The 27,179-nt window shown below is 46.8% G+C and overlaps 2 protein-coding genes across 11 annotated transcripts in view; one reads left to right on the top strand and one right to left on the bottom strand.

Moving 5' to 3' along the window:
- The window catches only part of LOC106590724 (cytoplasmic FMR1-interacting protein 1 homolog), an 81,429-nt gene extending 75,542 nt beyond the window's left edge, over positions 1-5,887 (top strand). For all 9 annotated transcript variants that reach the window (XM_082956667.1, XM_082956663.1, XM_082956666.1 and 6 more), the window contains 2 exons: positions 4,206-4,353; positions 4,815-5,887. In XM_082956667.1, the coding sequence (XP_082812793.1) occupies positions 4,206-4,353; positions 4,815-4,979 (313 nt within the window). In that variant the 3' untranslated portion in view covers positions 4,980-5,887. The remainder of the gene's footprint in view (positions 1-4,205; positions 4,354-4,814) is intronic.
- On the bottom strand, positions 5,885-26,844 carry LOC106613417 (magnesium transporter NIPA2). 2 transcript variants are annotated; one of them, XM_014215605.3, is made up of 6 exons: positions 26,593-26,844; positions 23,165-23,400; positions 17,404-17,460; positions 17,169-17,259; positions 8,281-8,441; positions 5,885-7,010 (listed from the first exon to the last, which is right to left on the bottom strand). In XM_014215605.3, the coding sequence occupies exons 2-6, from the start codon at positions 23,301-23,303 to the stop codon at positions 6,358-6,360; spliced, it is 1,101 nt and encodes a 366-aa protein (XP_014071080.1). In that variant the 5' UTR covers positions 23,304-23,400; positions 26,593-26,844; the 3' UTR covers positions 5,885-6,357. The 2 variants fall into 2 exon arrangements, with proteins under 2 accessions (XP_014071080.1, XP_082812798.1); XM_082956672.1 differs by lacking the exon at positions 26,593-26,844 and adding an exon at positions 24,538-25,379.
- Between the last annotated feature and the right edge of the window lie 335 nt (positions 26,845-27,179).

Here is a 27,179-nt window from a genome sequence, read left to right as displayed (position 1 = left end):
GTATAGAGGGGAGTGATCACAGGGGGTTTACACTGCTCTGTATAGAGGGGGGATATGAGGGGGTTACACTGCTCTGTATAGAGGGGAGTGATCTCCACTGCTCTGTATAGAGGGGAGTGATCACAGGGGGGTTACACTGCTCTCTATAGAGGGGGGATATAAGGGGGGTGATCTCTGAGGGGGTTTACACTGCTCTGTATAGAGGGGGGTGATCTCTGAGGGGGTTACACTGCTCTGTATAGAGGGGAGTGATCTCCACTGCTCTGTATAGAGGGGAGTGATCTCTGAGGGGTTACACAGCTCTGTATAGAGGGGAGTGATCACAGGGGGGTTACACTGCTCTCTATAGAGGGGGGATATAAGGGGTTTACACTGCTCTGTATAGAGGGGGGTGATCTCTGAGGGGGTTTACACTGCTCTGTATAGAGGGGGGTGATCTCTGAGGGGGTTACACTGCTCTGTATAGAGGGGAGTGATCTCCACTGCTCTGTATAGAGGGGAGTGATCTCTGAGGGGTTTACACTGCTCTGTATAGAGGGGAGTGATCTCCACTGCTCTGTATAGAGGGGAGTGATCTCCACTGCTCTGTATAGAGGGGAGTGATCTCCACTGCTCTGTATAGAGGGGAGTGATCTCCACTGCTCTGTATAGAGGGGAGTGATCTCCACTGCTCTGTATAGAGGGGAGTGATCTCCACTGCTCTGTATAGAGGGGAGTGATCTCTGAGGGGTTTACACTGCTCTGTATAGAGGGGAGGGATCTCCACTGCTCTGTATAGAGGGGAGTGATCTCTGAGGGGGTTTACACTGCTTTGTATAGAGGGGGGTGATCTCTGAGGGGTTTACACTGCTCTGTATAGAGGGGAGGGATCTCTGAGGGGTTTACACTGCTCTGTATAGAGGGGAGTGATCTCACTGCTCTGTATAGAGGGGAGTGATCTCACTGCTCTGTATAGAGGGGAGTGATCTCTGTGGGGGTTACACTGCTCTGTATAGAGGGGAGTGATCACAGGGGGTTTACACTGCTCTGTATAGAGGGGGGATATGAGGGGGTTACACTGCTCTGTATAGAGGGGAGTGATCTCCACTGCTCTGTATAGAGGGGAGTGATCACAGGGGGGTTACACTGCTCTCTATAGAGGGGGGATATAAGGGGGGTGATCTCTGAGGGGGTTTACACTGCTCTGTATAGAGGGGGGTGATCTCTGAGGGGGTTACACTGCTCTGTATAGAGGGGAGTGATCTCCACTGCTCTGTATAGAGGGGAGTGATCTCTGAGGGGTTACACAGCTCTGTATAGAGGGGAGTGATCACAGGGGGGTTACACTGCTCTCTATAGAGGGGGGATATAAGGGGTTTACACTGCTCTGTATAGAGGGGGGTGATCTCTGAGGGGGTTTACACTGCTCTGTATAGAGGGGGGTGATCTCTGAGGGGGTTACACTGCTCTGTATAGAGGGGAGTGATCTCCACTGCTCTGTATAGAGGGGAGTGATCTCTGAGGGGTTTACACTGCTCTGTATAGAGGGGAGTGATCTCCACTGCTCTGTATAGAGGGGAGTGATCTCCACTGCTCTGTATAGAGGGGAGTGATCTCCACTGCTCTGTATAGAGGGGAGTGATCTCCACTGCTCTGTATAGAGGGGAGTGATCTCCACTGCTCTGTATAGAGGGGAGTGATCTCCACTGCTCTGTATAGAGGGGAGTGATCTCTGAGGGGTTTACACTGCTCTGTATAGAGGGGAGGGATCTCCACTGCTCTGTATAGAGGGGAGTGATCTCTGAGGGGGTTTACACTGCTTTGTATAGAGGGGGGTGATCTCTGAGGGGTTTACACTGCTCTGTATAGAGGGGAGGGATCTCTGAGGGGTTTACACTGCTCTGTATAGAGGGGAGTGATCTCACTGCTCTGTATAGAGGGGAGTGATCTCACTGCTCTGTATAGAGGGGAGTGATCTCACTGCTCTGTATAGAGGGGAGTGATCTCACTGCTCTGTATAGAGGGGAGTGATCTCCACTGCTCTGTATAGAGGGGAGTGATCTCCACTGCTCTGTATAGAGGGGAGTGATCTCCACTGCTCTGTATAGAGGGGAGGGATCTCCACTGCTCTGTATAGAGGGGAGGGATCTCCACTGCTCTGTATAGAGGGGAGTGATCTCTGAGGGGTTTACACTGCTCTGTATAGAGGGGAGGGATCTCCACTGCTCTGTATAGAGGGGAGTGATCTCTGAGGGGGTTTACACTGCTTTGTATAGAGGGGGGTGATCTCTGAAGGGTTTTACACTGCTCTGTATAGAGGGGAGTGATCTCTGTGGGGTTACACTGCTCTGTATAGAGGGGAGTGATCTCCACTGCTCTGTATAGAGGGGAGTGATCTCCACTGCTCTGTATAGAGGGGAGTGATCTCCACTGCTCTGTATAGAGGGGAGTGATCTCCACTGCTCTGTATAGAGGGGAGTGATCTCTGAGGGGTTTACACTGCTCTGTATAGAGGGGAGTGATCTCCACTGCTCTGTATAGAGGGGAGTGATCTCTGAGGGGGTTTACACTGCTCTGTATAGAGGGGAGTGATCTCCACTGCTCTGTATAGAGGGGAGTGATCTCCACTGCTCTGTATAGAGGGGAGTGATCTCCACTGCTCTGTATAGAGGGGAGTGATCTCTGAGAGGGTTACGCTGCTCTGTATAGAGGGGAGTGATCTCCACTGCTCTGTATAGAGGGGGGTGATCTCTGAGGGGGTTACACTGCTCTGTATAGAGGGGAGTGATACTGCTCTGTATAGAGGGGAGTGATCTCTGAGGGGTTTACACTGCTCTGTATAGAGGGGAGTGATACTGCTCTGTATAGAGGGGAGTGATCACAGGGGGTTTCCACTGCTCTGTATAGAGGGGAGTGATCTCCACTGCTCTGTATAGAGGGGAGGGATCTCCACTGCTCTGTATAGAGGGGAGGGATCTCCACTGCTCTGTATAGAGGGGAGTGATCTCTGAGGGGGTTTACACTGCTCTGTATAGAGGGGAGTGATCTCTGAGAGGGTTACGCTGCGCTGTATAGAGGGGAGTGATCTCTGAGGGGTTTACACTGCTCTGTATAGAGGGGAGTGATCTCTGAGGGGGTTACGCTGCGCTGTATAGAGGGGAGTGATCTCTGAGGGATCTCCACTGCTCTGTATAGAGGGGAGAGATCTCCACTGCTCTGTATAGAGGGGAGTGATCTCTGAGGGGGTTTACACTGCTCTGTATAGAGGGGAGTGATCTCTGAGAGGGTTACGCTGCTCTGTATAGAGGGGAGTGATCTCCACTGCTCTGTATAGAGGGGGGTGATCTCTGAAGGGTTTACGCTGCTCTGTATAGAGGGGAGTGATCTCTGAGGGGGGTTACACTGCTCTGTATAGAGGGGAGTGATACTGCTCTGTATAGAGGGGAGTGATCTCTGAGGGGTTTACACTGCTCTGTATAGAGGGGAGTGATCACAGGGGGTTTACACTGCTCTGTATAGAGGGGAGTGATCTCCACTGCTCTGTATAGAGGGGAGTGATCTCTGAGGGGGTTACACTGCTCTGTATAGAGGGGAGTGATACTGCTCTGTATAGAGGGGAGTGATCTCTGAGGGGTTTACACTGCTCTGTATAGAGGGGAGTGATCACAGGGGGTTTACACTGCTCTTTATATAGCGGAGTGTTCTCCACTGATCTGTATAGAGGGGAGTGATCTCTGAGGGGGTTACACTGCTCTGTATAGAGGGGAGTGATCTCCACTGCTCTGTATAGAGGGGAGTGATCTCTGTGGGGTTACACTGCTCTGTATAGAGGCGAGTGATCTCCACTACTCTGTATAGAGGGGAGTGATCTCCACTACTCTGTATAGAGGGGAGTGATCTCCACTGCTCTGTATAGAGGGGAGTGATCTCCACTGCTCTGTATAGAGGGGAGTGATCTCTGAGGGGTTTACACTGCTCTGTATAGAGGGGGGTGATCTCTGAGGGGGTTTCCACTGCTCTGTATAGAGGGGAGTGATCTCCACTGCTCTGTATAGAGGGGAGTGTGATCTCCACTGCTCTGTATAGAGGGGAGTGATCTCCACTGCTCTGTATAGAGGGGAGTGATCTCCACTGCTCTGTATAGAGGGGAGTGATCTCTGATGGGTTTACGCTGCTCTGTACGGTCTCCACTGGGCTGGGTATATAACCTGTGTTGTATTTTCCAGGCAGTGTTTCGGGGACGGTCTCCACTGGGCTGGATGTATGATCATCTCCCTACTGGGTCAACAGAGACGCTTCGACATCCTGGACTTCAGCTATCACCTGCTGAAGGTGCAGAAACACGATGGAAAAGATGAGATCATCAAGAGTGTGGTGAGTGGGGGGTCAGGGTTCAGGGGTCAGCAACACTGGAACCCAGGTCCCGTGTGGCTCAGTTGGTAGAGCATGGTGTTTGCAACGCCAGGGTTGTGGGTTCGATTCCCACGGGGGGCCAGTACGGAGAGAAAAAAAAATGTATGAAATGTATGCATTCACTACTGTAAGTCGCTCTGCATAAGAGCGTCTGCTAAATGACTAAAATGTAAAATGTAACCTTCAGACCCAAAACATATTCATTAGTGCAAACCGTAGCAAAAAAAAAACGTTTTGCAACGACAACTAACATTTCTCATTGGATAAGTTCTGGTCCAGTCCCTTACCTTTGCTTTCTCGTTAATATGACCATGGACACGTTTTTTTTTTCAAGGGGGTGTCATGCTTGGGTCTTTCTGGTGTCCACCTCTGTCTTCTAGATCAGAACAATGATCTTCATCACTTTCCCTCTCCCTCCTCAGCCTCTTAAGAAGATGGTGGACAGAATCCGCAAGTTCCAGGTCCTCAACGATGAGATCTTTGCCATCCTGAACAAGTACCTGAAGTCAGGTGATGGAGAGAACATGCCGGTGGAGCATGTCCGCTGCTTCCAGCCTCCTATCCACCAATCCCTGGCCAGCAACTGAGATTGAACGGTGCACGTTTCCTAAAGTACCATCGTGTGTCTGAAAATGGCACCCTATGCCCTATATAGGACACTACTTTATATAAAACGGCACTATAGGGAATAGGGTGCCTTTTGGAACGTAACCCAATCGGACTAGAGACACAATATTCCTTCATCTGCTTCTTCTACCTTTTTTAGGTTTTAAAAGCATCAGTGGACCATGAGACTAAAGCCTTGTTCACACTTCATGCTGAAATCAGACAAGTCGTTAGCTGACATAGTAACAACAGGTGTGTGTGTGCTGATTGGTGGTGATAACCCGACCTTCAAAAACTAGTCCTTTCTTGCTAGCCATAGCGGTCAACTAGCTAGCTGTTTGGCTTTCTAGCGCATTGACTCATTAGTTTCTAAAATAACTAGCTAGTTAGTTACCACATGTTCTTGTCAAACTGTCAAGAGTAGCTAGCAAGCAACGTTGGGGAAATAAATCAGATTTGACCGTTCAGGCAAGTCCCCTACAAAATGTGGCTTGAAATATCTGCTTCCATGTGCTTTTTTTTTTGGCTGTTCAGACCGCAGGAAACAGATTGAGTCACTTCAAACTGCCAGTGTGAACAAGGTTTGAGGTCTTAACTTTCCTTTACAATACTGTTTGTACCCAATTGTGCCTTATGATCTTAATAACCGTTTTCATTCTAAACTCTTCTGTGTTTTATGGAGCATTGAAAACTATCAAGTGATTATTTAAAAGGGGTTTGCGGTGGTGGGATGTAATTGGTGAACAGTAGTCAATGAGAAGTAGTATGGATTGTTAAACATTAGCAGCTTAAAAGGAAATCTGGAAAATAACCAAGTTCTTACTTATACCCATTTATTCACTGTGCCTTTTTTGAATCATTTTTAATTCAATAAATATATAACAAATTCTATGCTTGTTCTTGAGAGCATTTATTATAATTTTTTTTATGCAAACAATATATATAAAAAAAAGGTTAATGGTGATTTTCAGAACTCTACATATTAACCAGACAGGCCCGTAACCAGACAAAGACCTGGGATCAAATAAGGATATTATACCTAAATAAGACTGTTCATTTAGAGACACTCAGTGGCTGTACAGAAAGTATAAAGAGTTAAACATTGATCGCTCTATGTAGAGATGAAGCTCTGTCTGAAAACAGAAGGCAAATACAATCAGTTGGTCCGTCCGTGTCAGAGGGTTTTTTTCCCCCCCTAGAGTCGATTGTCTTAAGGTTTCCAAACAAACGCAACAAAACGTCCACACCAATGTACTGGTCCTAGTCAGTAGAACTATACCAGACGGCTAGATAGTTCCTCTAAGAGTCTGTCAGTAGGATGGGGGGGTCTGGAGGCCCAGGACCAGGCAGATAGTTCCTCTAAGAGGCTGTCGTGGCACCATTCCTCCTGGACAGACTGTCAAACGGCAGGCCCACCTCCCTCTCCTCCAGGTCCATCTCCGTGGAGTCATTGTGTAGCAGGTCGTAGCCGCCGTGTGTCGCCACTCCGTTAGCTGCCGGCCCGGGCCTCTCGTCCTTCCTGATGGACACAGCCAACGTGGACAGGCTCACACTAAGGTCCTTAAAGGCATGGAGCAGAAAGATACCAACTATAATGGTCAGGAATCCACTCAGAGTCCCGATAACGTCAGCAGTGGCCATGTGCTCCCACTCCTTGAAGAGGATGGCCGAGCAGGAGAGGACTGAGGTGGTGAAGAACACGTAGTAGATAGGTGTGACCAGAGAGGTGTTGAAGATATCCAGAGCTTTATTCAGGTAGTTAATCTGAGTGGAGACGCAGGCCACCAGCCCGAGCATTAACACCCAGGCTAAAGGGTTCCCCACCACGGGCCTCCCAGCTATGGCTTCTTTGATGGCGATGCCCAACCCTTTCACACACGACACAGACAGAGCTCCTATCACAGAGCAAATGGTAATATACACCATGATGTTGGTCTGGCCGTGCCGAGGGCCAACCACCAGGATGAAGACGAGCGCTACGATGACGACGAAGGTGGCAAACACCAGGAAACCTGAGGGAGAGGAAAGAAGGAGGACACGTTTGGATCATTGGAAACATAACGAAGGAGATTGCTGTCATGTGCATACATTTAATAATAAATGATTGGTCCCAGGAAATGATTGGTCCCTGGCATTACAAGCACCATGCTCTACCAACTGAGCTACAGAGGTCCACTTGTTAACGGCTGTACAGGAGTGTATCCGTCTGCGCCTCCAAACACAATCATCTTTAATATATATATCAATCCATAAGTCACTCAAATACAGAAATATAATTACTCCATGTTGACAAAAGTTAAACCGAAGAATAAGGTGATGATGTACTCTGTCCCAAATGATCTCCTCCTCTCCTGTCTGGTACCGACCCGGGTGGACCAGTTTCCCTCTCCTGTCTGGTACCGACCCGGGTGGACCAGTTTCCCTCTCCTGTCTGTCTGGTACCGACCCGGGTGGACCAGTTTCCCTCTCCTGTCTGTCTGGTACCGACCCGGGTGGACCAGTTTCCCTCTCCTGTCTGTCTGGTACCGACCCGGGTGGACCAGTTTCCCTCTCCTGTCTGTCTGGTACCGACCCGGGTGGACCAGTTTCCCTCTCCTGTCTGTCTGGTACCGACCCGGGTGGACCAGTTTCCCTCTCCTGTCTGTCTGGTACCGACCCGGGTGGACCAGTTTCCCTCTCCTGTCTGTCTGGTACCGACCCGGGTGGACCAGTTTCCCTCTCCTGTCTGTCTGGTACCGACCCGGGTGGACCAGTTTCCCTCTCCTGTCTGTCTGGTACCGACCCGGGTGGACCAGTTTCCCTCTCCTGTCTGTCTGGTACCGACCCGGGTGGACCAGTTTCCCTCTCCTGTCTGTCTGGTACCGACCCGGGTGGACCAGTTTCCCTCTCCTGTCTGTCTGGTACCGACCCGGGTGGACCAGTTTCCCTCTCCTGTCTGTCTGGTACCGACCCGGGTGGACCAGTTTCCCTCTCCTGTCTGTCTGGTACCGACCCGGGTGGACCAGTTTCCCTCTCCTGTCTGTCTGGTACCGACCCGGGTGGACCAGTTTCCCTCTCCTGTCTGTCTGGTACCGACCCGGGTGGACCAGTTTCCCTCTCCTGTCTGTCTGGTACCGACCCGGGTGGACCAGTTTCCCTCTCCTGTCTGTCTGGTACCGACCCGGGTGGACCAGTTTCCCTCTCCTGTCTGTCTGGTACCGACCCGGGTGGACCAGTTTCCCTCTCCTGTCTGTCTGGTACCGACCTGGGTGGACCAGTTTCCCTCTCCTGTCCGGTACCGACCTGGGTGGACCAGTTTCCGAGCCATGTGGTCCAGGCTGTTGATCTCTTCCTCCTGAGGGGCGTGGATCACCATGGTAGTAGAACCCAAGATACTGAGCAGACATCCCAACTTCCCATGCAGGTTCAGACGCTCTGTCAGGAAGTACGACGACAGCACCGCACTGCAACGACACAGTAAATATCTTGCTAAAGAGATATTCAAATATTATGGCTTGGTAGTTTCTAGTAAGAAGTCTACAGGGGTTAGAGCAAAACATAATTGTTAATAGGCCTGTTAGACCAACAGGCCTAACTCCAGTACCCCCAACAGCCCAACTCCAGTCCTCCCAACACAAGCACACCTGATTCAACTTGTCAACTAATCATCAAACCCTCGAGTTGAATCAGGTTTGTCCGGGGCTACAATAACGTGTGCTGTTGGAGGTACTGGAGTTGGGCTGTTGGAGGTACTGGAGTTGGGCTGTTGGGAGGAATTCTCTGGCAACAACTCTGGTGAATATTCCTGCAGTCAACATGACAATTGCACACTCCCTCAAACCTTGAGACATTTAAAAACTGCACATTGTAGAGTGGCCTTTTTATTGTCCCCCAGCACAAGGTGCACCTGTGTAATGATCATGCTGTTTAATCATCTTGATATGTCACACCTGTCAGGTGGATGGATTATCTTGGCAAAGGAGAAATGCTCACTAACAGGGATGTAAACAAATTTGTGCACAACATTTTTGAGAAATAAGCTGTTTGTGCATATGGAACATTTCTGGGATCTTTTATTTCAGCTCATGAAACATGGGACCAACACTTTACATGTTGCGTTTATATTTTGGTTTAGTGTAAAATGGATTACATTTAGATTTTGTGTCACAATACCCCATAATGTCAAAGTGGAATGATCTTTTTAGAAATGTTTACAAAATGAAAGGCTGAAATGTCATGAGTCAATTAATATTCAGCCCCTTTGTTAGAGCCTCAATAAGTTCAGGAGTAAAAATCTGCTGAAGTCACATGGACTCAATCTTCAGGGTCGAACCCTTTTTTTCAAATTTTCTCCTAAAATGACATACCCAAATCTAACTGCCTGTAGCTCAGGATATGCATATTATTGATACCGTTTGTGGAAATGTGAAATGAATGTAGGAGAATATAACACATTAGATCTGGTAAAAGATAATACAAAGAAAAAAAACGTGCTTTTTGAAATGCAAGAGAAAGGCCATAATTTATTATTCCAGTTTAGGCACAATTTAGATATTGGCCACTAGTTTTTCAACCGCTCCACAAATTTCTTGTTAACAAACTATAGTTTTGGCAAGTCGGTTAGGACATCTACTTCGTGCATGACACAAGTCATTTTTCCAACAATTGTTTACAGACGTATTATTTCACTGCATCATGATTCCAGTGGCTCAGAAGTTGACTGTGCCTTTAAACAGTTTGAAAATTCCAGAAAATGATGTCGTGGATGTATTTCAAGGCCTACTTTCAAACTCAGTGCCTCTTTGCTTGACATCATGGAAAAATCTAAATAAATCAGCCAAGACCTCAGAAAAAAAATTGTAGACCTCCACAAGTCTGGTTCATCCTTGGGAGCAATTTCCAAACGCCTGAAGGTACCACGCTCATCTGTACAAACAATAGTACGCAAGTATAAACACCATGGGACCACGCAGCCGTCATACCGCTCAGGAAGGAGACGTGTTCTGTCTCCTAGAGATGAACGTACTTTGGTGCGAAAAGTGCAAATCAATCCCAGAATAGCAGCAAAGGACCTTGTGAAGATGGAGGAGGAAACGGGTACAAAAGTATCTATATCCACAGTAAAACGAGTCCTATATCGACGTAACCTGAAAGGCCGCTCAGCAAGGAAGAAGCCACTGCTCCAAAACCGCCATAAAAAAAGCCAGACTACGGTTTGCAACTGCACATGGGGGAAAAGATCGTACTTTTTGGAGAAATGTCCTCTGGTCTGATGAAACAAAAACAGAACTGTTTGGCCATAATGACCATCATTATATTTGGAGGAAAAAGGGGGAGGCTTGCAAGCCGAAGAACACCATCCCAACCGTGAAGCACGGTGGTGGCAGCATCATGTAGTGGGGGTGCTTTGCTGCAGGAGGGACTGGTGCACTTCACAAAATAGATGGCATCATGAGGAATGAAAATTATGTGGATATATTCAAGCAACAGTCAGTCAAGAAGTTAAAGCTTGGTCGCAAATGGGTCTTCCAAATGGACAATGACCCCGAGCATACTTCCAAAGTTGTGGCAAAATGGCTTAAGGACACAACAAAGTCAAGGTATTGGAGTGGCCATCACTAAGCCCTGACCTCAATCCTATAGAAAATTTGTGGGCAGAACTGAAAAAGCATGTGCGAGCAAGGAGGCCTACAAACCTGACTCAGTTACAGAGATTCCTCCTGACAGAACTGGTGTAAAGTCCCTCAGTCAAGCAGTGAATTTCAAACAGATTCAAGCACAAAGACCAGGCAGGTTTTCCAATGCCTCGCAAAGAAGGGCTCCTATTGGTAGATGGGTAAACATTTTAATAAAAGTAGACAGTGAATACCCCTTTGAGCATGGTGAAGTTATTAAATTACACTTTAAATGGTATCAATACATCCAGTCACTACAAAGATACAGGCGTCCTCAGTTGCCGGAGAGGAAGGAAACCGCTCTGGGATTTAATGGCGGTGATAGGAGAAAACTGAGGATGGATCAACAACATTGTAGTTACTCCACAATACTAACCTAAATGACAGAGTGAAAAGAAGGAAGCCTGTACAGAATAAAACATATTCCAAAACATGTATCCTGTTTGCAACAAGGTACTAAAGTAATACTGCAAAAAAATGAACTTTATGTCCTGAATACAAAGTGTTGTGTTGGATTTTCCCCCAAACATAACACATCACTGAGTACCACTCTTCATATTGTCAAGCATGGTGGTGGCTGCAGTTGCACAGGTCAGGGTTAAGGCCCAGGCCTAATGATGAGCTTGGAGGGTACTATGGTGTTGAATGCTGAGCTGTAGTCAATGAACAGCATCCTTACATTAGGTATTCCTCTTGTCCAGATGGGATAGGGCAGTGTGCAGTGCATCATCTGTGGATCTATTGGGGGTGGTGTAGTCATTTAGTTCAGTTACCTTTTTCTTTCTTGTGGACAGGAACAATGGTGGCCATCTTGAAGCATGTGGGGACAGCGAGAAATTTAATATGTCTGTAAACACTCCAGTCAAGTTTTTTGAGGGCCATTGTGGTATCGGCTTGAGGGGGAAATATGCCCGGCTGTGACGACTGAAGAGAATTTTCTCGGGAGGTAATACGGTCGGCATTTGATTGTGAGGTATTCTAGGTCGGGTGAACAAAAGGACTTGAGTTCCTGTACGTTATCACAATCAGACCATGAGTAGTTAATCGTTTAGACATACACCACCGCCTTTCTTCTTCCCGGAGAGTTCTTTATTCCTGTCTGCTTGATAAACTGAGAACCCAGCTGGCTGTATGGACGAGGAAAGTATATCCAGAGAGAGCCATGATTTTGTGAAACAGAGTATGTTGCAGTCCCTGATGTCTCTCTGGAAGGAGATCCTCGCCCTGAGCTCGTCTACTTTATTGTTCAGCCTGTACATTAATGATCTGCCTTCTGTCTGTACTGGGGCCCCTCCTGTTCAGCCTGTACATTAATGATCTGCCTTCTGTCTGTACTGGGTCTGTAGTTCAGCCTGTACATTAATGATCTGCCTTCTGTCTGTACTGGGGCCCCTCCTGTTCAGCCTGTACATTAATGATCTGCCTTCAGTCTGTACTGGGTCTGTAGTTCAGCCTGTACATTAATGATCTGCCTTCTGTCTGTACTGGGGCCCCTCCTGTTCAGCCTGTATATTAATGATTTGCCTTCTGTCTGTACTTCAGCCTGTACATTAATGATCTGCCTTCTGTCTGTACTGGGGCCCCTCCTGTTCAGCCTGTACATTAATGACCTGCCTGTCTGTACTGGGGCCCCTCCTGTTCAGCCTGTACATTAATGATCTGCCTGTCTGTCTGTACTGGGGCCCCTCCTGTTCAGCATGTACATTAATGATCTGCCTTCTGTCTGTACTGGGGCCCCTCCTGTTCAGCCTGTACATTAATGATCTGCCTTCTGTCTGTACTGGGTCTGTAGTTCAGCCTGTACATTAATGATCTGCCTGTCTGTCTGTACTGGGGCCCCTCCTGTTCAGCCTGTACATTAATGATCTGCCTTCTGTCTGTACTGGGGCCCCCCCTGTTCAGCCTGTACATTAATGATCTGCCCTCTGTCTGTACTGGGGCCCCTCCTGTTCAGCCTGTACATTAATGATCTGCCTTCTGTCTGTACTGGGGCCCCTCCTGTTCAGCATGTACATTAATGATCTGCCTTCTGTCTGTACTGGGGCCCCTCCTGTTCAGCCTGTACATTAATGATCTGCCCTCTGTCTGTACTGGGGCCCCTCCTGTTCAGCCTGTACATTAATGATCTGCCTTCTGTCTGTCCTGGGGCCCCTCCTGTTCAGCCTGTACATTAATGATCTGCCTGTCTGTCTGTACTGGGGCCCCTCCTGTTCAGCCTGTACATTAATGATCTGCCTTCTGTCTGTACTGGGGCCCCTCCTGTTCAGCCTGTACATTAATGATCTGCCTTCTGTCTGTACTGGGGCCCCTCCTGTTCAGCCTGTACATTAATGACCTGCCTGTCTGTCTGTACTGGGGCCCCTCCTGTTCAGCCTGTACATTAATGATCTGCCTTCTGTCTGTACTGGGGCCCCTCCTGTTCAGCCTGTACATTAATGATCTGCCTTCTGTCTGTACTGGGGCCCCTCCTGTTCAGCCTGTACATTAATGACCTGCCTTCTGTCTGTACTGGGTCTGAGGTTCAGATGTTTTCAAATGATACAGTGATCTATGTGCATGCAAATAGCAAACAACAAGCTGCACAAGAACTCACTACTGTAATGGTCCAGGTTAAACAAAAAATCCCAGTCCCTGCCACTGAAAAACACCCCTACAGCATGATGCTGCCACCACCATGCTTCACCGTAGGGATGGTGCCAGGTTTCCTCCAGACGTGACGCTTGGCATTCAAGCCAAAGAGTTCAATCTTGGTTTCATCAGACCAGAGAATCTTGTTTCTCATGGTCAGAGTCCTTTAGGTGCCTTTTGGTAAACTCCAAGTGGGCTGTCATGTGCCTTTTACTGAGGAGTGGCTTCTGTCTGGCTACTCTACAATAAAGGCCTGATAGGTGGAGTGCTGCAGAGATGGGAGAACCTTCCAGAAGGACAACCATCTCCACAGAGGAACTGTCAAAGTGACTCATTGGGTTCTTGGTCACCTCCCTGACCAAGGCCCTTCTCCCCCGATTGCTCAGTTTGGCCAGGCGGCCAGCTCTAGGAAGAGTCTTGGTGGTTCCAAACTACTTCCATTTGGAGGCCACGGTGTTCTTGTGGACCTTCAATGCTGCAGAAATGTTTTGGTACCCTTCCCCAGATCTGTGTCTCTACATAATCCTGTCTCGGAGCTCTACGGACCTCCAGGCATACAAGCCGTGACTGATCAGAACATGTCATTGCTCTCTCTCATTCCTCTGCAGCAGACATATGGAGAGCAATGTTTGGAACAACCAAAATCACAGTATCGAATCGCATTACATATCGACACCAAGTATCGTGAAGTCCCTGGCAATTCCCAACCCTTAATTGACTGCTTGTGGATCCCGCAGCTTGAATGCACCTCGAGAGGAATATTTATCTTGCATAGAACACACAAGCTGACTAGGTACATAGGTCAACTATTCTACTATGAAGTTGTCTGGTTTAGCTTGATTAACAACATTACAGGACTAGTTAAACAGATCAACTATTCTACTATGAAGTTGTCTGGTTTAGCTTGATTAACAACATTACAGGACTAGTTAAACAGATCAACTATTCTACTATGAAGTTGTCTGGTTTAGCTTGATTAACAACATTACAGGACTAGTTAAACAGATCAACTATTCTACTATGAAGTTGTCTGGTTTAGCTTGATTAACAACATTACAGGACTAGTTAAACAGATCAACTATTCTACTATGAAGTTGTCTGGTTTAGCTTGATTAACAACATTACAGGACTAGTTAAACAGATCAACTATTCTACTATGAAGTTGTCTGGTTTAGCTTGATTAACAACATTACAGGACTAGTTAAACAGATCAACTATTCTACTATGAAGTTGTCTGGTTTAGCTTGATTAACAACATTACAGGACTAGTTAAACAGATCAACTATTCTACTATGAAGTTGTCTGGTTTAGCTTGATTAACAACATTACAGGACTAGTTAAACAGATCAACTATTCTACTATGAAGTTGTCTGGTTTAGCTTGATTAACAACATTACAGGACTAGTTAAACAGATCAACTATTCTACTATGAAGTTGTCTGGTTTAGCTTGATTAACAACATTACAGGACTAGTTAAACAGATCAACTATTCTACTATGAAGTTGTCTGGTTTAGCTTGATTAACAACATTACAGGACTAGTTAAACAGATCAACTATTCTACTATGAAGTTGTCTGGTTTAGCTTGATTAACAACATTACAGGACTAGTTAAACAGATCATCTATTCTACTATGAAGTTGTCTGGTTTAGCTTGATTAACAACATTACAGGACTAGTTAAACAGATCAACTATTCTACTATGAAGTTGTCTGGTTTAGCTTGATTAACAACATTACAGGACTAGTTAAACAGATCAACTATTCTACTATGAAGTTGTCTGGTTTAGCTTGATTAACAACATTACAGGACTAGTTAAACAGATCATCTATTCTACTATGAAGTTGTCTGGTTTAGCTTGATTAACAACATTACAGGACTAGTTAAACAGATCAACTATTCTACTATGAAGTTGTCTGGTTTAGCTTGATTAACAACATTACATGGGAGAAATAGCAGTGGAAAGTTCCATCCTGAGTGATGAAGTGGAGTCTCTGAATGACTTTACCAGCAGCTACAGTAGGTTTCACACCTCTGAGTTGAGCTCCACGGTAGTGTGCATTATAGACGGGGTGGCAGGTAGCCTAGTGGTTAGAGTGGAGGGGAGGCAGGTAGCCTAGTGGTTAGAGTGGAGGGGAGGCAGGTAGCCTAGTGGTTAGAGTGGAGGGGTGGCAGGTAGTCTAGTGGTTAGAGTGGAGGGGAGGCAGGTAGCCTAGTGGTTAGAGTGGAGGGGAGGCAGGTAGCCTAGTGGTTAGAGTGGAGGGGAGGCAGGTAGCCTAGTGGCTAGAGTGGAGAGGAGGCAGGTAGCCTAGTGGTTAGAGTGGAGGGGAGGCAGGTAGCCTAGTGGTTAGAGTGGAGGGGAGGCAGGTAGCCTAGTGGTTAGAGTGGAGGGGCGGCAGGTAGCCTAGTGGTTAGAGTGGAGGGGCGGCAGGTAGCCTAGTGGTTAGAGTGGAGGGGAGGCAGGTAGCCTAGTGGTTAGAGTGGAGGGGAGGCAGGTAGCCTAGTGGTTAGAGTGGAGGGGAGGCAGGTAGTCTAGTGGTTAGAGTGGAGGGGAGGCAGGTAGTCTAGTGGTTAGAGTGGAGGGGCGGCAGGTAGCCTAGTGGTTAGAGAGGGGGGGCGGCAGGTAGCCTAGTGGTTAGAGGGGAGGGGCGGCAGGTAGCCTAGTGGTTAGAGGGGAGGGGCGGCAGGTAGCCTAGTGGTTAGAGGGGAGGGGCGGCAGGTAGCCTAGTGGTTAGAGTGGAGGGGAGGCAGGTAGCCTAGTGGTTAGAGGGGAGTGGCGGCAGGTAGCCTAGTGGTTAGAGGGGAGGGGCGGCAGGTAGCCTAGTGGTTAGAGGGGAGGGGCGGCAGGTAGCCTAGTGGTTAGAGGGGAGGGGAGGGGTGGCAGGTAGCCTAGTGGTTAGAGGGGTGGCAGGTGGCCTAGTGGTTAGAGGGGTGGCAGGTGGCCTAGTGGTTAGAGTGGAGGGGTGGCAGGTGGCCTAGTGGTTAGAGTGGAGGGGTGGCAGGTGGCCTAGTGGTTAGAGTGGAGGGGACGCAGGTAGCCTAGTGGTTAGAGTGGAGGGGCGGCAGGTAGCCTAGTGGTTAGAGTGGAGGGGCGGCAGGTAGCCTAGTGGTTAGAGTGGAGGGGAGGCAGGTAGCCTAGTGGTTAGAGTGGAGGGGAGGCAGGTAGCCTAGTGGTTAGAGTGGAGGGTAGCCTAGTGGTTAGAGCGTTGGACTAGTAACCTGGAAGGTTGCTAGATCGAATCCCTGAGCTGACAAGGTAAAAATCTGTCGTTCTGCCCCTGAACAAGGCAGTTAACCCCACTGTTCCCCGGTAGGCCGTCAATGTAAATAATATTTTTTTAATAACTGACTTGCTTAGCTAAATAAAAGGTTAAATACAAAATGTAATTCCCTTCATCTGAGTGTCAGCAACAATCATGAATGTCAGTCCAGTGAATGCAGCGGAACAGAAATTACATGTTATTATAACAGACATGCTTCTGTATTCGGCTATGCCATCTCCAAAACAGAGTGACCTACCTGACCAGCACACTGAGGGCCCTACCTGACACTGAGGGGCTCCAGGGGAGTGACCTACCTGACCAGCACACTGAGGGCCCCCAGAGGGGTGACCTACCTGACCAGCACACTGAGGGCCCCCAGAAGAGTGACCTACCTGACCAGCACACTGAGGGCCCCCAGAGGGGTGACCTACCTGACCAGCACACTGAGGGCCCCCAGAAGAGTGACCTACCTGACCAGCACACTGAGGGCCCCCAGAGGAGTGACCTACCTGACCAGCACACTGAGGGCCCCCAGAGGAGTGACCTACCTGACCAGCACACTGAGGGTCTCCAGGGGAGTGACCTACCTGACCAGCACACTGAGGGTCCCCCAGAGGGGTGACCTACCTGACCAGCACGCTGAGGGCCCCCAGAGGAGTGACGAGAGTAGCAGGAGCGAAGGCATACGCTGCAAAGTTAGCCCCTTCTCCAGCTGCCACTGTGAAAACACACAGATATAATCAACCCCACATACGAAGATGAACAGAAATACATCTTGTACAACAAAACCGCAGAAAACAGGATAACCTCAAGGAAACTGTGACCTGAAACAAGTCATCTCATGGTAGAAATGTTCACTTACTCGATAATAAGCCAGCCCACCAGAGACATTCTTTGAGATATGCATGTCCACCCTGGCCTAAACAGAAAAACAACAAGACTATATTACAAATATATTCCAATGTGTGTTCAATAGTAAAATGTCATGCTGTGGAGTCCCACCATATATATCAGTTGGTCATGTCAAGCTCTTGGGCGTCATGTCAAGCTCTAGGGCGTCATGTCAAGCTCTAGGGCGTCATGTCAAGCTCTAGGGCGTCATGTCAAGCTCTAGGGCGTCATGTCAAGCTCTAGGGCGTCATGTCAAGCTCTAGGGCGTCATGTCAAGCTCTAGGGCGTCATGTCAAGCTCTAGGGCGTTACGTCAAGCTCTAGGGCGTTACGTCAAGCTCTAGGGCGTTACGTCAAGCTCTAGGGCGTTACGTCAAGCTCTAGGGCGTCACGTCAAGCTCTAGGGCGTCATGTCAAGCTCTAGGGCGTCATGTCAAGCTCTAGGGCGTTACGTCACGCTCTAGGGCGTTACATGTTCTGATGTCGTCACACTGAAGGTTTGGCAGCAGTGAACTTTGACCCTGTATGACACTAGCTGCATCTTTATCTGGTCTCTGTCCCAAAATGGCACTACTTCCTATGAGCCATCGTCTAAAGTAGTGCACTACATAGGGAATAGGGTACCATAGGGCTCTCGTCTAAAGTAGTGCACTACATAGGGAATAGGATACCATAGGGCTCTCGTCTAAAGTAGTGCACTACATATGGAATAGGGTACCATAGGGCTCTGGTCTAAAGTAGTGCACTACATAGGGAATAGGGTGCCATTTGGGTGTTTATAGAGAAGGTAGTGATCAAGTGTCCATGTTAGCACCAATCAGTTGCTTCCACATTCTGAGCTGGACTCGCATGACAAGGCAGGTTGTCAACAATTCAAATCACACCCAGTTACCCACACCTGTCAAACAGCTAGGAGATTCTAGGGCTAGGCTGGGTTTTAGAGTCGTTAACGTCCCCTCTCAATGAGCGACTCAAAGTGTACACATTCAACACGAGCCATACAGTATACTGAGCTATAGAGCAAAGGGATTTTCCTGCCATTGAAATCCTTGGGCATACCGGCTAAGTGTGTCGAGTCCAAACTGTACAAAAATATATATAATAATTAGGGATTGTAAAATGACTAAACCCAGACAAAGTATGGAGAGAAACTAATGGACCTATGTAGTTTTTCATAATCTTTGAGAACTACCAATCACCAAAATAAAAGTTAGACAGTCAGGGACAATTGAAAGTTTAGTGTTATTATGTTTGAGCTAAAGAACATAGCATTAGCCATGGCAGAATGTACTTTAAACTGCAGAATGTACTTTAAACTGCAACATGTTCTCTCAGCTCCATGGCAGAATGTACTTTAAACTGCAACATGTTCTCTCAGCTCCATGGCAGAATGTACTTTAAACTGCAACATGTTCTCTCAGCTCCATGGCAGAATGTACTTTAAACTGCAACATGTTCTCTCAGCTCCATGGCAGAATGTACTTTAAACTGCAACATGTTCTCTCAGCTCCATGGCAGAATGTACTTTAAACTGCAACATGTTCTCTCAGCTCCATGGCAGAATGTACTTTAAACTGCAACATGTTCTCTCAGCTCCATGGCAGAATGTACTTTAAACTGCAACATGTTCTCTCAGCTCCATGGCAGAATGTAGAATTGCAGGAAATCTGCTTTAAAACTGCAAAAGTTTCTTTCAGCTCCATGGAGACATTTTTGAAAAAGTTCTCTAAAAAAAAACGAATATTTATTTTTTATTTCACCTTTATTTAACCAGGTAGGCCAGTTGAGAACAAGTTCTCATTTACAACTACGACCTGGCCAAGATAAAGCAAAGCAGTGTGACACAAACAACAACACAGAGTTACACATGGAATAAACAAGCATACAGTCAATAACACAATAAAAAAAGTCTATATACAATGAGTGTAAATGAGGTAAGATAAGGCAATAAATAGGCCATAGTGGCAAAGTAATTACAATATAGCAATTAAACACTGGAGTGATGGATGTGCAAGTAGAGATACTGGGGTGCAAAGGAGCTAAATAAATACAGTATGGGGATGAGGAAGTTGGATGGGCTATGTACAGGTGCAGTGATCTGTGAGCTGCTCTGACAGCTGGTGCTTAAATATGAACGTACCCGCTCTCTCGAGCCCTGCCTCAAATGTACAAATTCAACCTAACGATATGCCATACAGAGTTCCAGTATATCTGACAGTATATCTAAGTGCCATACAGAGCTACAGTATATCTAAGTGCCATACAGAGCTACAGTACATCTAAGTGCCATACAGAGCTACAGTACATCTAAGTGCCATACAGAGCTACAGTACATCTAAGTGCCATACAGAGCTACAGTACATCTAAGTGCCATACAGAGCTACAGTACATCTAAGTGCCATACAGAGCTACAGTACATCTAAGTGCCATACAGAGCTACAGTACATCTAAGTGCATATCTAAGTGCCATACAGAGCTACAGTACATCTAAGTGCCATACAAAGCTACAGTATATCTGACAGTATATCTAAGTGCCATACAGAGCTACAGTATATCTAAGTGCCATACAGAGCTACAGTACATCTAAGTGCCATACAGAGCTACAGTACATCTAAGTGCCATACAGAGCTACAGTACATCTAAGTGCCATACAGAGCTACAGTACATCTAAGTGCCATACAGAGCTACAGTACATCTAAGTGCCATACAGAGCTACAGTACATCTAAGTGCCATACAGAGCTACAGTACATCTAAGTGCCATACAGAGCTACAGTATATCTAAGTGCCATACAGAGCTACAGTACATCTAAGTGCCATACAGAGCTACAGTACATCTAAGTGCCATACAGAGCTACAGTACATCTAAGTGCCATACAGAGCTACAGTATATCTAAGTGCCATACAGAGCTACAGTACATCTAAGTGCCATACAGAGCTACAGTACGTACTGTACAGGGTTTCCGTTAGCCGGTAATTGCCCATTAGCCGGTAATTGCCCGCTTTTGGCCGATAAAAAAGATGAAAAGCAGAAACATGTTGCCGCCCAAATTGACCGGGACAAAAAAAAAAAAAATCCCATTGCAAAATAATACTTTTTATTAATTTATGTCAATATCAGCCAATGATCGTCATGCTTATCGGTCGATAGGTTAATTTGCTGAAGTTAGTGGAATTAAATTGGGCCGTATATTTTCATTAGTATCTTATTCATCATTCGACCATAGAAACATGGAGACAATTATGTTCATTAAGATTTACTCATATGCCATTGAAGCCAGCATTTAATTAAAGCGCACCTCTCATTTACCATTGGAGTGTATAGGCTATAGGCAACAGCCCGTCATCCACCACTTTACCTTCCATCAAAGTATCTTAGCCATAGCAATGTAGAGGCAGTTATTTTATAAAGATTTCCTCATGCCATTAACCAGAATTTCTGTCCTGTTCTACTGGTTGTTATATCATCTTTCTTTCGTTGTCCAGAAGACAAAAAAGGCACAACCCTAGTCATATTATACTTAACAAAAATATAAACGCAACATGTAAAGTGTTGGTCCCATGTTTCATGAGCAGAAATAACCAAAGATCCCAGAAAATTTTCCATATGCACAAAAAAAAGCTTATTTCTCTAAATTTGTGCACAAATTTGTTTACATCCATCTTTGTGAGCATTTCTTTGCCAAGATAATACGTCCACCTGACAGGTGTGGCATATCAAGAAGCAGATTAAACAGCATGATCATTACACAGGTGCACCTTGTGCTGGGGGGGGGGGCAATAAAAGTCCACTCTAAAATGTGCAGTTTTGTCACACAACACAATTCCACAGATGTCTCAAGTTTTGAGGGAGCGTGCAATTGGCATGTAGGAATGTCCACCAGAGCTGTTGCCACAAATTGTAATGTTAATTTTTCTACCATAAGCCGCCTCCCAACGTCATTTTAGAGAATTTGTCAGTACGTTCAACCGGCCTCACAACCGCAGACCACGTGTAACCACGCCAACCCAGGACCTCCACATCAGTTTTCTTCACCTGCGGGATCGTCTGAAACCAGCCACCCGGGACAGCTGATGAAACTGTGGGTTTTGCTCAACTGAAGAATTTCTCCACAAACTATCAGAAATCGTCTCAGGAAAGCTCATCTGCGTGCTCATCGTCCTCACCAGGGTTTTGACCCGACTGCAGTTCGGCATTAGTGGACAAATGCTCACCTTCGATGGCCACTGGTACGCTGGAGAACTGTGCTCTTCACGGATGAATCCCGGTTTCAACTGTACCGGACAGATGTCAGACAGTATGGCGTTATGTGGGAGACCAGTTTGGTGGAGGTGGGGTTATGGTATGGGCCCCATGGTGGAGGTGGGGTTATGGTATGGGGCCCATGGTGGCAGTGGGGTTATGGTATGGGCCCCATGGTGGAGGTGGGGTTATGGTATGGGCCCCATGGTGGTGGTGGGGTTATGGTATGGGCCCCATGTTGGCGGTGGGGTTATGGTATGGGCCCCATGGTGGAGGTGGGGTTATGGTATGGGCCCCATGGTGGCGGTGGGGTTATGGTATGGGGCCCATGGTGGAGGTGGGGTTATGGTATGGGCCCCATGGTGGAGGTGGGGTTATGGTATGGGCCCCATGGTGGCGGTGGGGTTATGGTATGGACAGGCAAAAGCTACAGACCACGAACACAATTGCATTTTATCGATGGCAATTTGAATGCACAGAGATACCGTGATGAGATCCTGAGGCCCATTGTTGTGCCATTCATCCTCCTCCATCACCTCATGGTTCAGCATGATAAACGCCCCATGTCACAAGGATCTGTACACAATTCCCGGAAGCTGAAAATGTCCCAGTTCTTCCATGGCCTGAATACTCACCAGACATGTCACCCATTCAGCATGTTCGGGATGCTCTGGATCGACGTGTACAACAACGTATTCCAGTTTCCCGCCAATATCAGGCCACAATCAACAGCCTGATCAACTCTACGTGAAGGAGAGGTGTCGCGCTGCATGAGGCAAATGGTGGTCAGATACTGACTGATTTTCTGAATGGGAGGTGTGCTTTAATTACGAGTTGAGAAATAAAAATAGCTATTTGTAGTCGTGGCCATCAAAACAGTTAACCTCTCTTGGGTAGTGGGCAGTATTTTCACAGTTAACACGCGTTTGCATTTAGAATTGTTATTTGTTGCGCAATGACTGGACTAACCAATGACTGGGCTGACCAATGACTGGGCTGACCAATGACTGGGCTTACCAATGACTGGGATGACCAATGACTGGGATGACCAATGACCAATGACTGGGCTGACCAATGACTGGGCTAACCAATGACTGGGCTAACCAATGCACATTTCACTCCAGTACTAGCTTTTTGAGGAGCTGCTCTCACGTTGTCTTGACAGGTGATGGGCTATACCGCTCATCAAACTAGGCTCTGTATGCTGTGACCGTGATAAGTGAGATACATGACTATCAAGAATACACACGCAGCAAATTAATGTATTTAAACCATCTAACCGATTAATGTGTCCCGTGTGGCTCAGTTGGTAGAGCATGGTGTTTGCAACGCCAGGGTTGTGGGTTCGATTCGCACGGGGGACCAGTACGGAGAAAAAAAATGTATGAAATGTATGCATTCACTACTGTAAGTCGCTCTGGATAAGAGCGTCTGCTAAAATGACTAAAAATGTAAAATCTTAACATTCCTTGACTGAACACAAAAACACTACCTGCTCTGCACTGTCCCTTCCTGGCCAGGCGGAGTAGTCCTTTCTTCTTGAGGATGAAGCTTCCGCCTATGAAGACGCTGGAGCTGATGGCTAGTCCCAGGCCGATGTAGAAATCATACTTCCCTCTGTCCTGGCCCATGGTGACTCTGGATGTGCTGTTCGTACTTGTCTGTTACATAGACCACCACCACACAGCAGTTCCTGACCAGCTGAACACGTGTCACCAACCCAAGTTCCTTTAGTAAGCAAAACAAGACTCGTACATCAATGTACTGAGGAACTCAATATAACTCAAGTTTACAACTGTTAACGTTAGTAATTCAAATTGTCAAATCAGAGTCCTCCCAGTTAGGCTACCTGACCAGTTCCCAGTTAGGCTACCTGACCAGTTCCCAGTTAGGCTACCTGACCAGTTCCCAGTTAGGCTACCTGACCAGTTCACAGTTAGGCTACCTGACCAGTTCACAGTTAGGCTACCTGACCAGTTCACAGTTAGGCTACCTGACCAGTTCAGTTAGGCTACCTGACCAGTTCACAGTTAGGCTACCTGACCAGTTCACAGTTAGGCTACCTGACCAGTTCCCAGTTAGGCTACCTGACCAGTTCAGTTAGGCTACCTGACCAGTTCACAGTTAGGCTACCTGACCAGTTCACAGTTAGGCTACCTGACCAGTTCACAGTTAGGCTACCTGACCAGTTCCCAGTTAGGCTACCTGACCAGTTCACAGTTAGGCTACCTGACCAGTTCACAGTTAGGCTACCTGACCAGTTCACAGTTAGGCTACCTGACCAGTTCAGTTAGGCTACCTGACCATTGACAAGTTACATCACAGAGTGAACAACCCTGATCAAATATAGTTGGTCCCATTATAAAAATGGCACATTGACTATCTGTATGCAAAGATTACGTGGACCAATCCAATCTGTCACTTCCGCAACATGTACTCATGAATATTCAATGAGTCAAGAATTATGGAAGCGATTAAGATTGCAGAAATTCCGCATTCAAGACAATTCGGAACTATAACATTTCAGACTTTTAAACTCGTAGGAATGATGAGCTCCGAGTTCCTCACTGGTAAAGTATCAGAATCCATAATAAAACGTAATGCCAATGTTGGCATCATGAAATACCATTTGTCATTCAACACTGCACGATGAAAAGAACATGACGTGATTGGTGAGGCGACATATTTTCATATGATAGCTAGCTAACTAACGTTAAGCTAACTTTTACTGGCATGGCTATAGCTAACGTTAGCTAACAGTAAAATAAAATAATAAATCAAATTTTATTGGTCACATACACATTTATCAGATGTTACTGCGGGTGTAGCGAAATGCTAAGTTATTACAAAAGACAGTATTATTACCTTAAAATTCCTAGCCTCGTTATCAATTTCCTAGCATCGTTATCAATTTCCTAGCATCGTCTTCAGAGCATGCGCAGACCAGCTGGCTGGCTGGTGTTTACGGACATATTCAATCAATCCTTATCCCAGTCTGCTGTCCCCACTTGCTTCAAGATGGCCACTATTGTTGCTGAACCAAAGAAGGCAAAGACTACTGAACTAAATGACTATCGCCCCATAGCACTCACTTTTGTCATCATGAAGTGAGAGACTAGTCAAGGATCATATCACCTCCACCTTACCGGCCACCCTAGACCCACTTCAGTTTGCATACCACCCCAATAGGTTCACAGACGATGCAATAGCCATCACAATGCACACTGCCCTATCCCATCTGGACAAGAGGAATACCTTTGTAAGAATGCTGTTCATTGACTACAGCTCAGCATTCAACCCAATAGTACCCTCCAAGCTCATCATTAAGCTGGAGGCCCTGAGTCTCAACCCCGCCCTGTGCAATTGGGTCCTGGACTTTCTGACGGGCCGCCCCAAGGTGGTGAAGGTAGGAAACAGCATCTCCACTTCGCTGATCCTCAACACTAGGGCCCCACAAGGGTGTGTGCTCAGCCCCCTCCTGTACTCCCTGTTCACCCATGACTGCATGGCCACTCACTCCTCCAACTCAATCATCAAGTTAGCAGACGACACTACAGTGGTGGACTCGATTACCAACAACAACGAGACGGCCTACAGGGAGGAGGTGAGGGCCCTCGGAGTGTGGTGTCAGGAAAACAACTTCTCGCTCAGTCAACAAAACAAAGGAGCTGATCGTGGACTTCAGGAAACAGCATAGGGGGCACCCCCCCCCCCCCCAATCAACATCGACGGGACAGTTTTAGGTTCCTCGGCTTACACAACACGGACAAACTGAAATGGTCCACCCACACAGACAGCGTGGTGAAGAAGGCGCAGCAGCGCCTCTTCAACCTCAGGAGGCTGAAGAAATTTGGCTTGTCACCAAAAACACTCACAAACTTTTACAGATGCACAATCGAGAGCATCCTGTCGGGCTGTATCACCACCTGGTACGGCAACTGCACTGCCCTCAACCGCAAGGCTCTCCAGAGGGTAGTGAGGTCTGCACAACGCATCACCGGGGGCAAACTACCTGCCCTCCAGGACACCTACAGCACCAGAAGGCCAAAAAGATCATCAAGGACAGCAACCACCCGAGCCACTGCCTGTTCACCCCGCTATCATCCAGAAGGCGAGGTCAGTACAGGTGCATCAAAGCTGGGACCGAGAGACTGAAAAACAGCTTCTACTGACCCAAATCACCAGCCAATTTAATAAATGGTATCACGAGTCACTTTAAATAATGTTTACATACATATCCTACACATCTCATATTTAACCTTTATTTAACTAGGCAAGTCAGTTAAGAACAAATTCTTATTTACAATGACGGCCTAGGAACAGTGGGGTTAACTTTCTTGTTCAGGGACAGAAAGTCACATTTTTACCTTGTCAGCTCAGGGATTCGATCCAGCAACCTTTCGGTTACTAGTCCAATGCTCTAACCACTAGGCTACCTGCCGCCCCATATGGATATACCGCCATCGCTCATCCATATATTTCTATGTACATATTCTTATTCCATTCCTTTACATTTGTGTGTATTTGTTAGATTACTTGATAGATATTACTGCACTGTCAGAACTAGAAGCACAAGCATTCCACTAGACTCGCATTAACAACTGCTAACCATGTGTATGTGACAAATAAAACGTAATTAGTAACTCATTAACTAACTAAAGTTAGCATATCTAACTAGTTATCATTGTATGAGCTAAAGCTTAATCCTTCTTGTTGTCTACCCCAGAACGACACTAGCTAGCTTGTTAGCATAAGACAAATGTTGGCTAAATCTGTTGATAACTGTACCAGCTACTGAGCTAGTTTAGCAAGATAACATTATGTAGAAACGTGTCCAAAAATAACTTAACGTTAGCAAGCTAGCTAACTGGCATGTTATCGTAAACATTAACATCCTAGGTATGTTTCCATGCGAAATACCTGGCAACAACAACAAAAAGATCCCTTGTTTCACCAATACGACGGTGGTAATTCGCTAGCTATTCTATATATTTATCACATCGTTAGCTAGCTCTCTTCACATTTTGTTACGACCCAACTTGACCGCAAGGTTGACGCTACTAGCGATGGGGTTTCCAAAGCACTAGCTACCAAAGACAGTTCCAGGAAGCTCTGTGGCGTTACGGTTAACGATCCCGTTACCGATCCGACGCAACGTACGGATGTTCCTTTCAAAATGACGTCATCACGTGATTAATGACGTCCGGAGCAGATGCTGTTCTTCTTCTTTGGTATAATGGCGTTGGCAACAGTTATATGTGTATTCCGCCACCTACTGTACAGGTGGATAAAAGGATCCAAAAAAGGGGGGGGAAATGCGGTGTAAAAAAAAATCCAGATAAACTATCAGTAACGAGATGCTAATGAAACTAAATCAGCTTTCCTGTTTTAATCAGGTCCAGGAGGATCCTGTGATGGCGGGACATTTCCTGGCGACAGTAGTCCTTGCAGTGCTTCTGCCGTTAAGTCTTGGAGGACCAAAAACTTCTCGGCTGCAGATATAATGA

Source organism: Salmo salar, chromosome 10, assembly GCF_965601325.2.
Source record: "Salmo salar chromosome 10, fSalSal1, whole genome shotgun sequence".
Lineage (NCBI taxonomy): Eukaryota > Metazoa > Chordata > Actinopteri > Salmoniformes > Salmonidae > Salmo > Salmo salar.
This window is presented reverse-complemented; position numbering and strand designations above follow the sequence as displayed.

Excerpts from the sequence above, each read along its gene's own strand:
- LOC106613417 (XM_014215605.3), bottom strand. The coding sequence starts at position 23,303 with ATGGGCCAGGACAGAGGGAAGTATGATTTCTACATCGGCCTGGGACTA. Across the intron at positions 17,461-23,164 it reads GAAGGGACAGTGCAGAGCAG|GCCAGGGTGGACATGCATAT; the intron begins GTAGTGTTTTTG and ends TTTTCTGTTTAG. Across the intron at positions 17,260-17,403 it reads GTGGGCTGGCTTATTATCGA|TGGCAGCTGGAGAAGGGGCT; the intron begins GTAAGTGAACAT and ends GTGTTTTCACAG.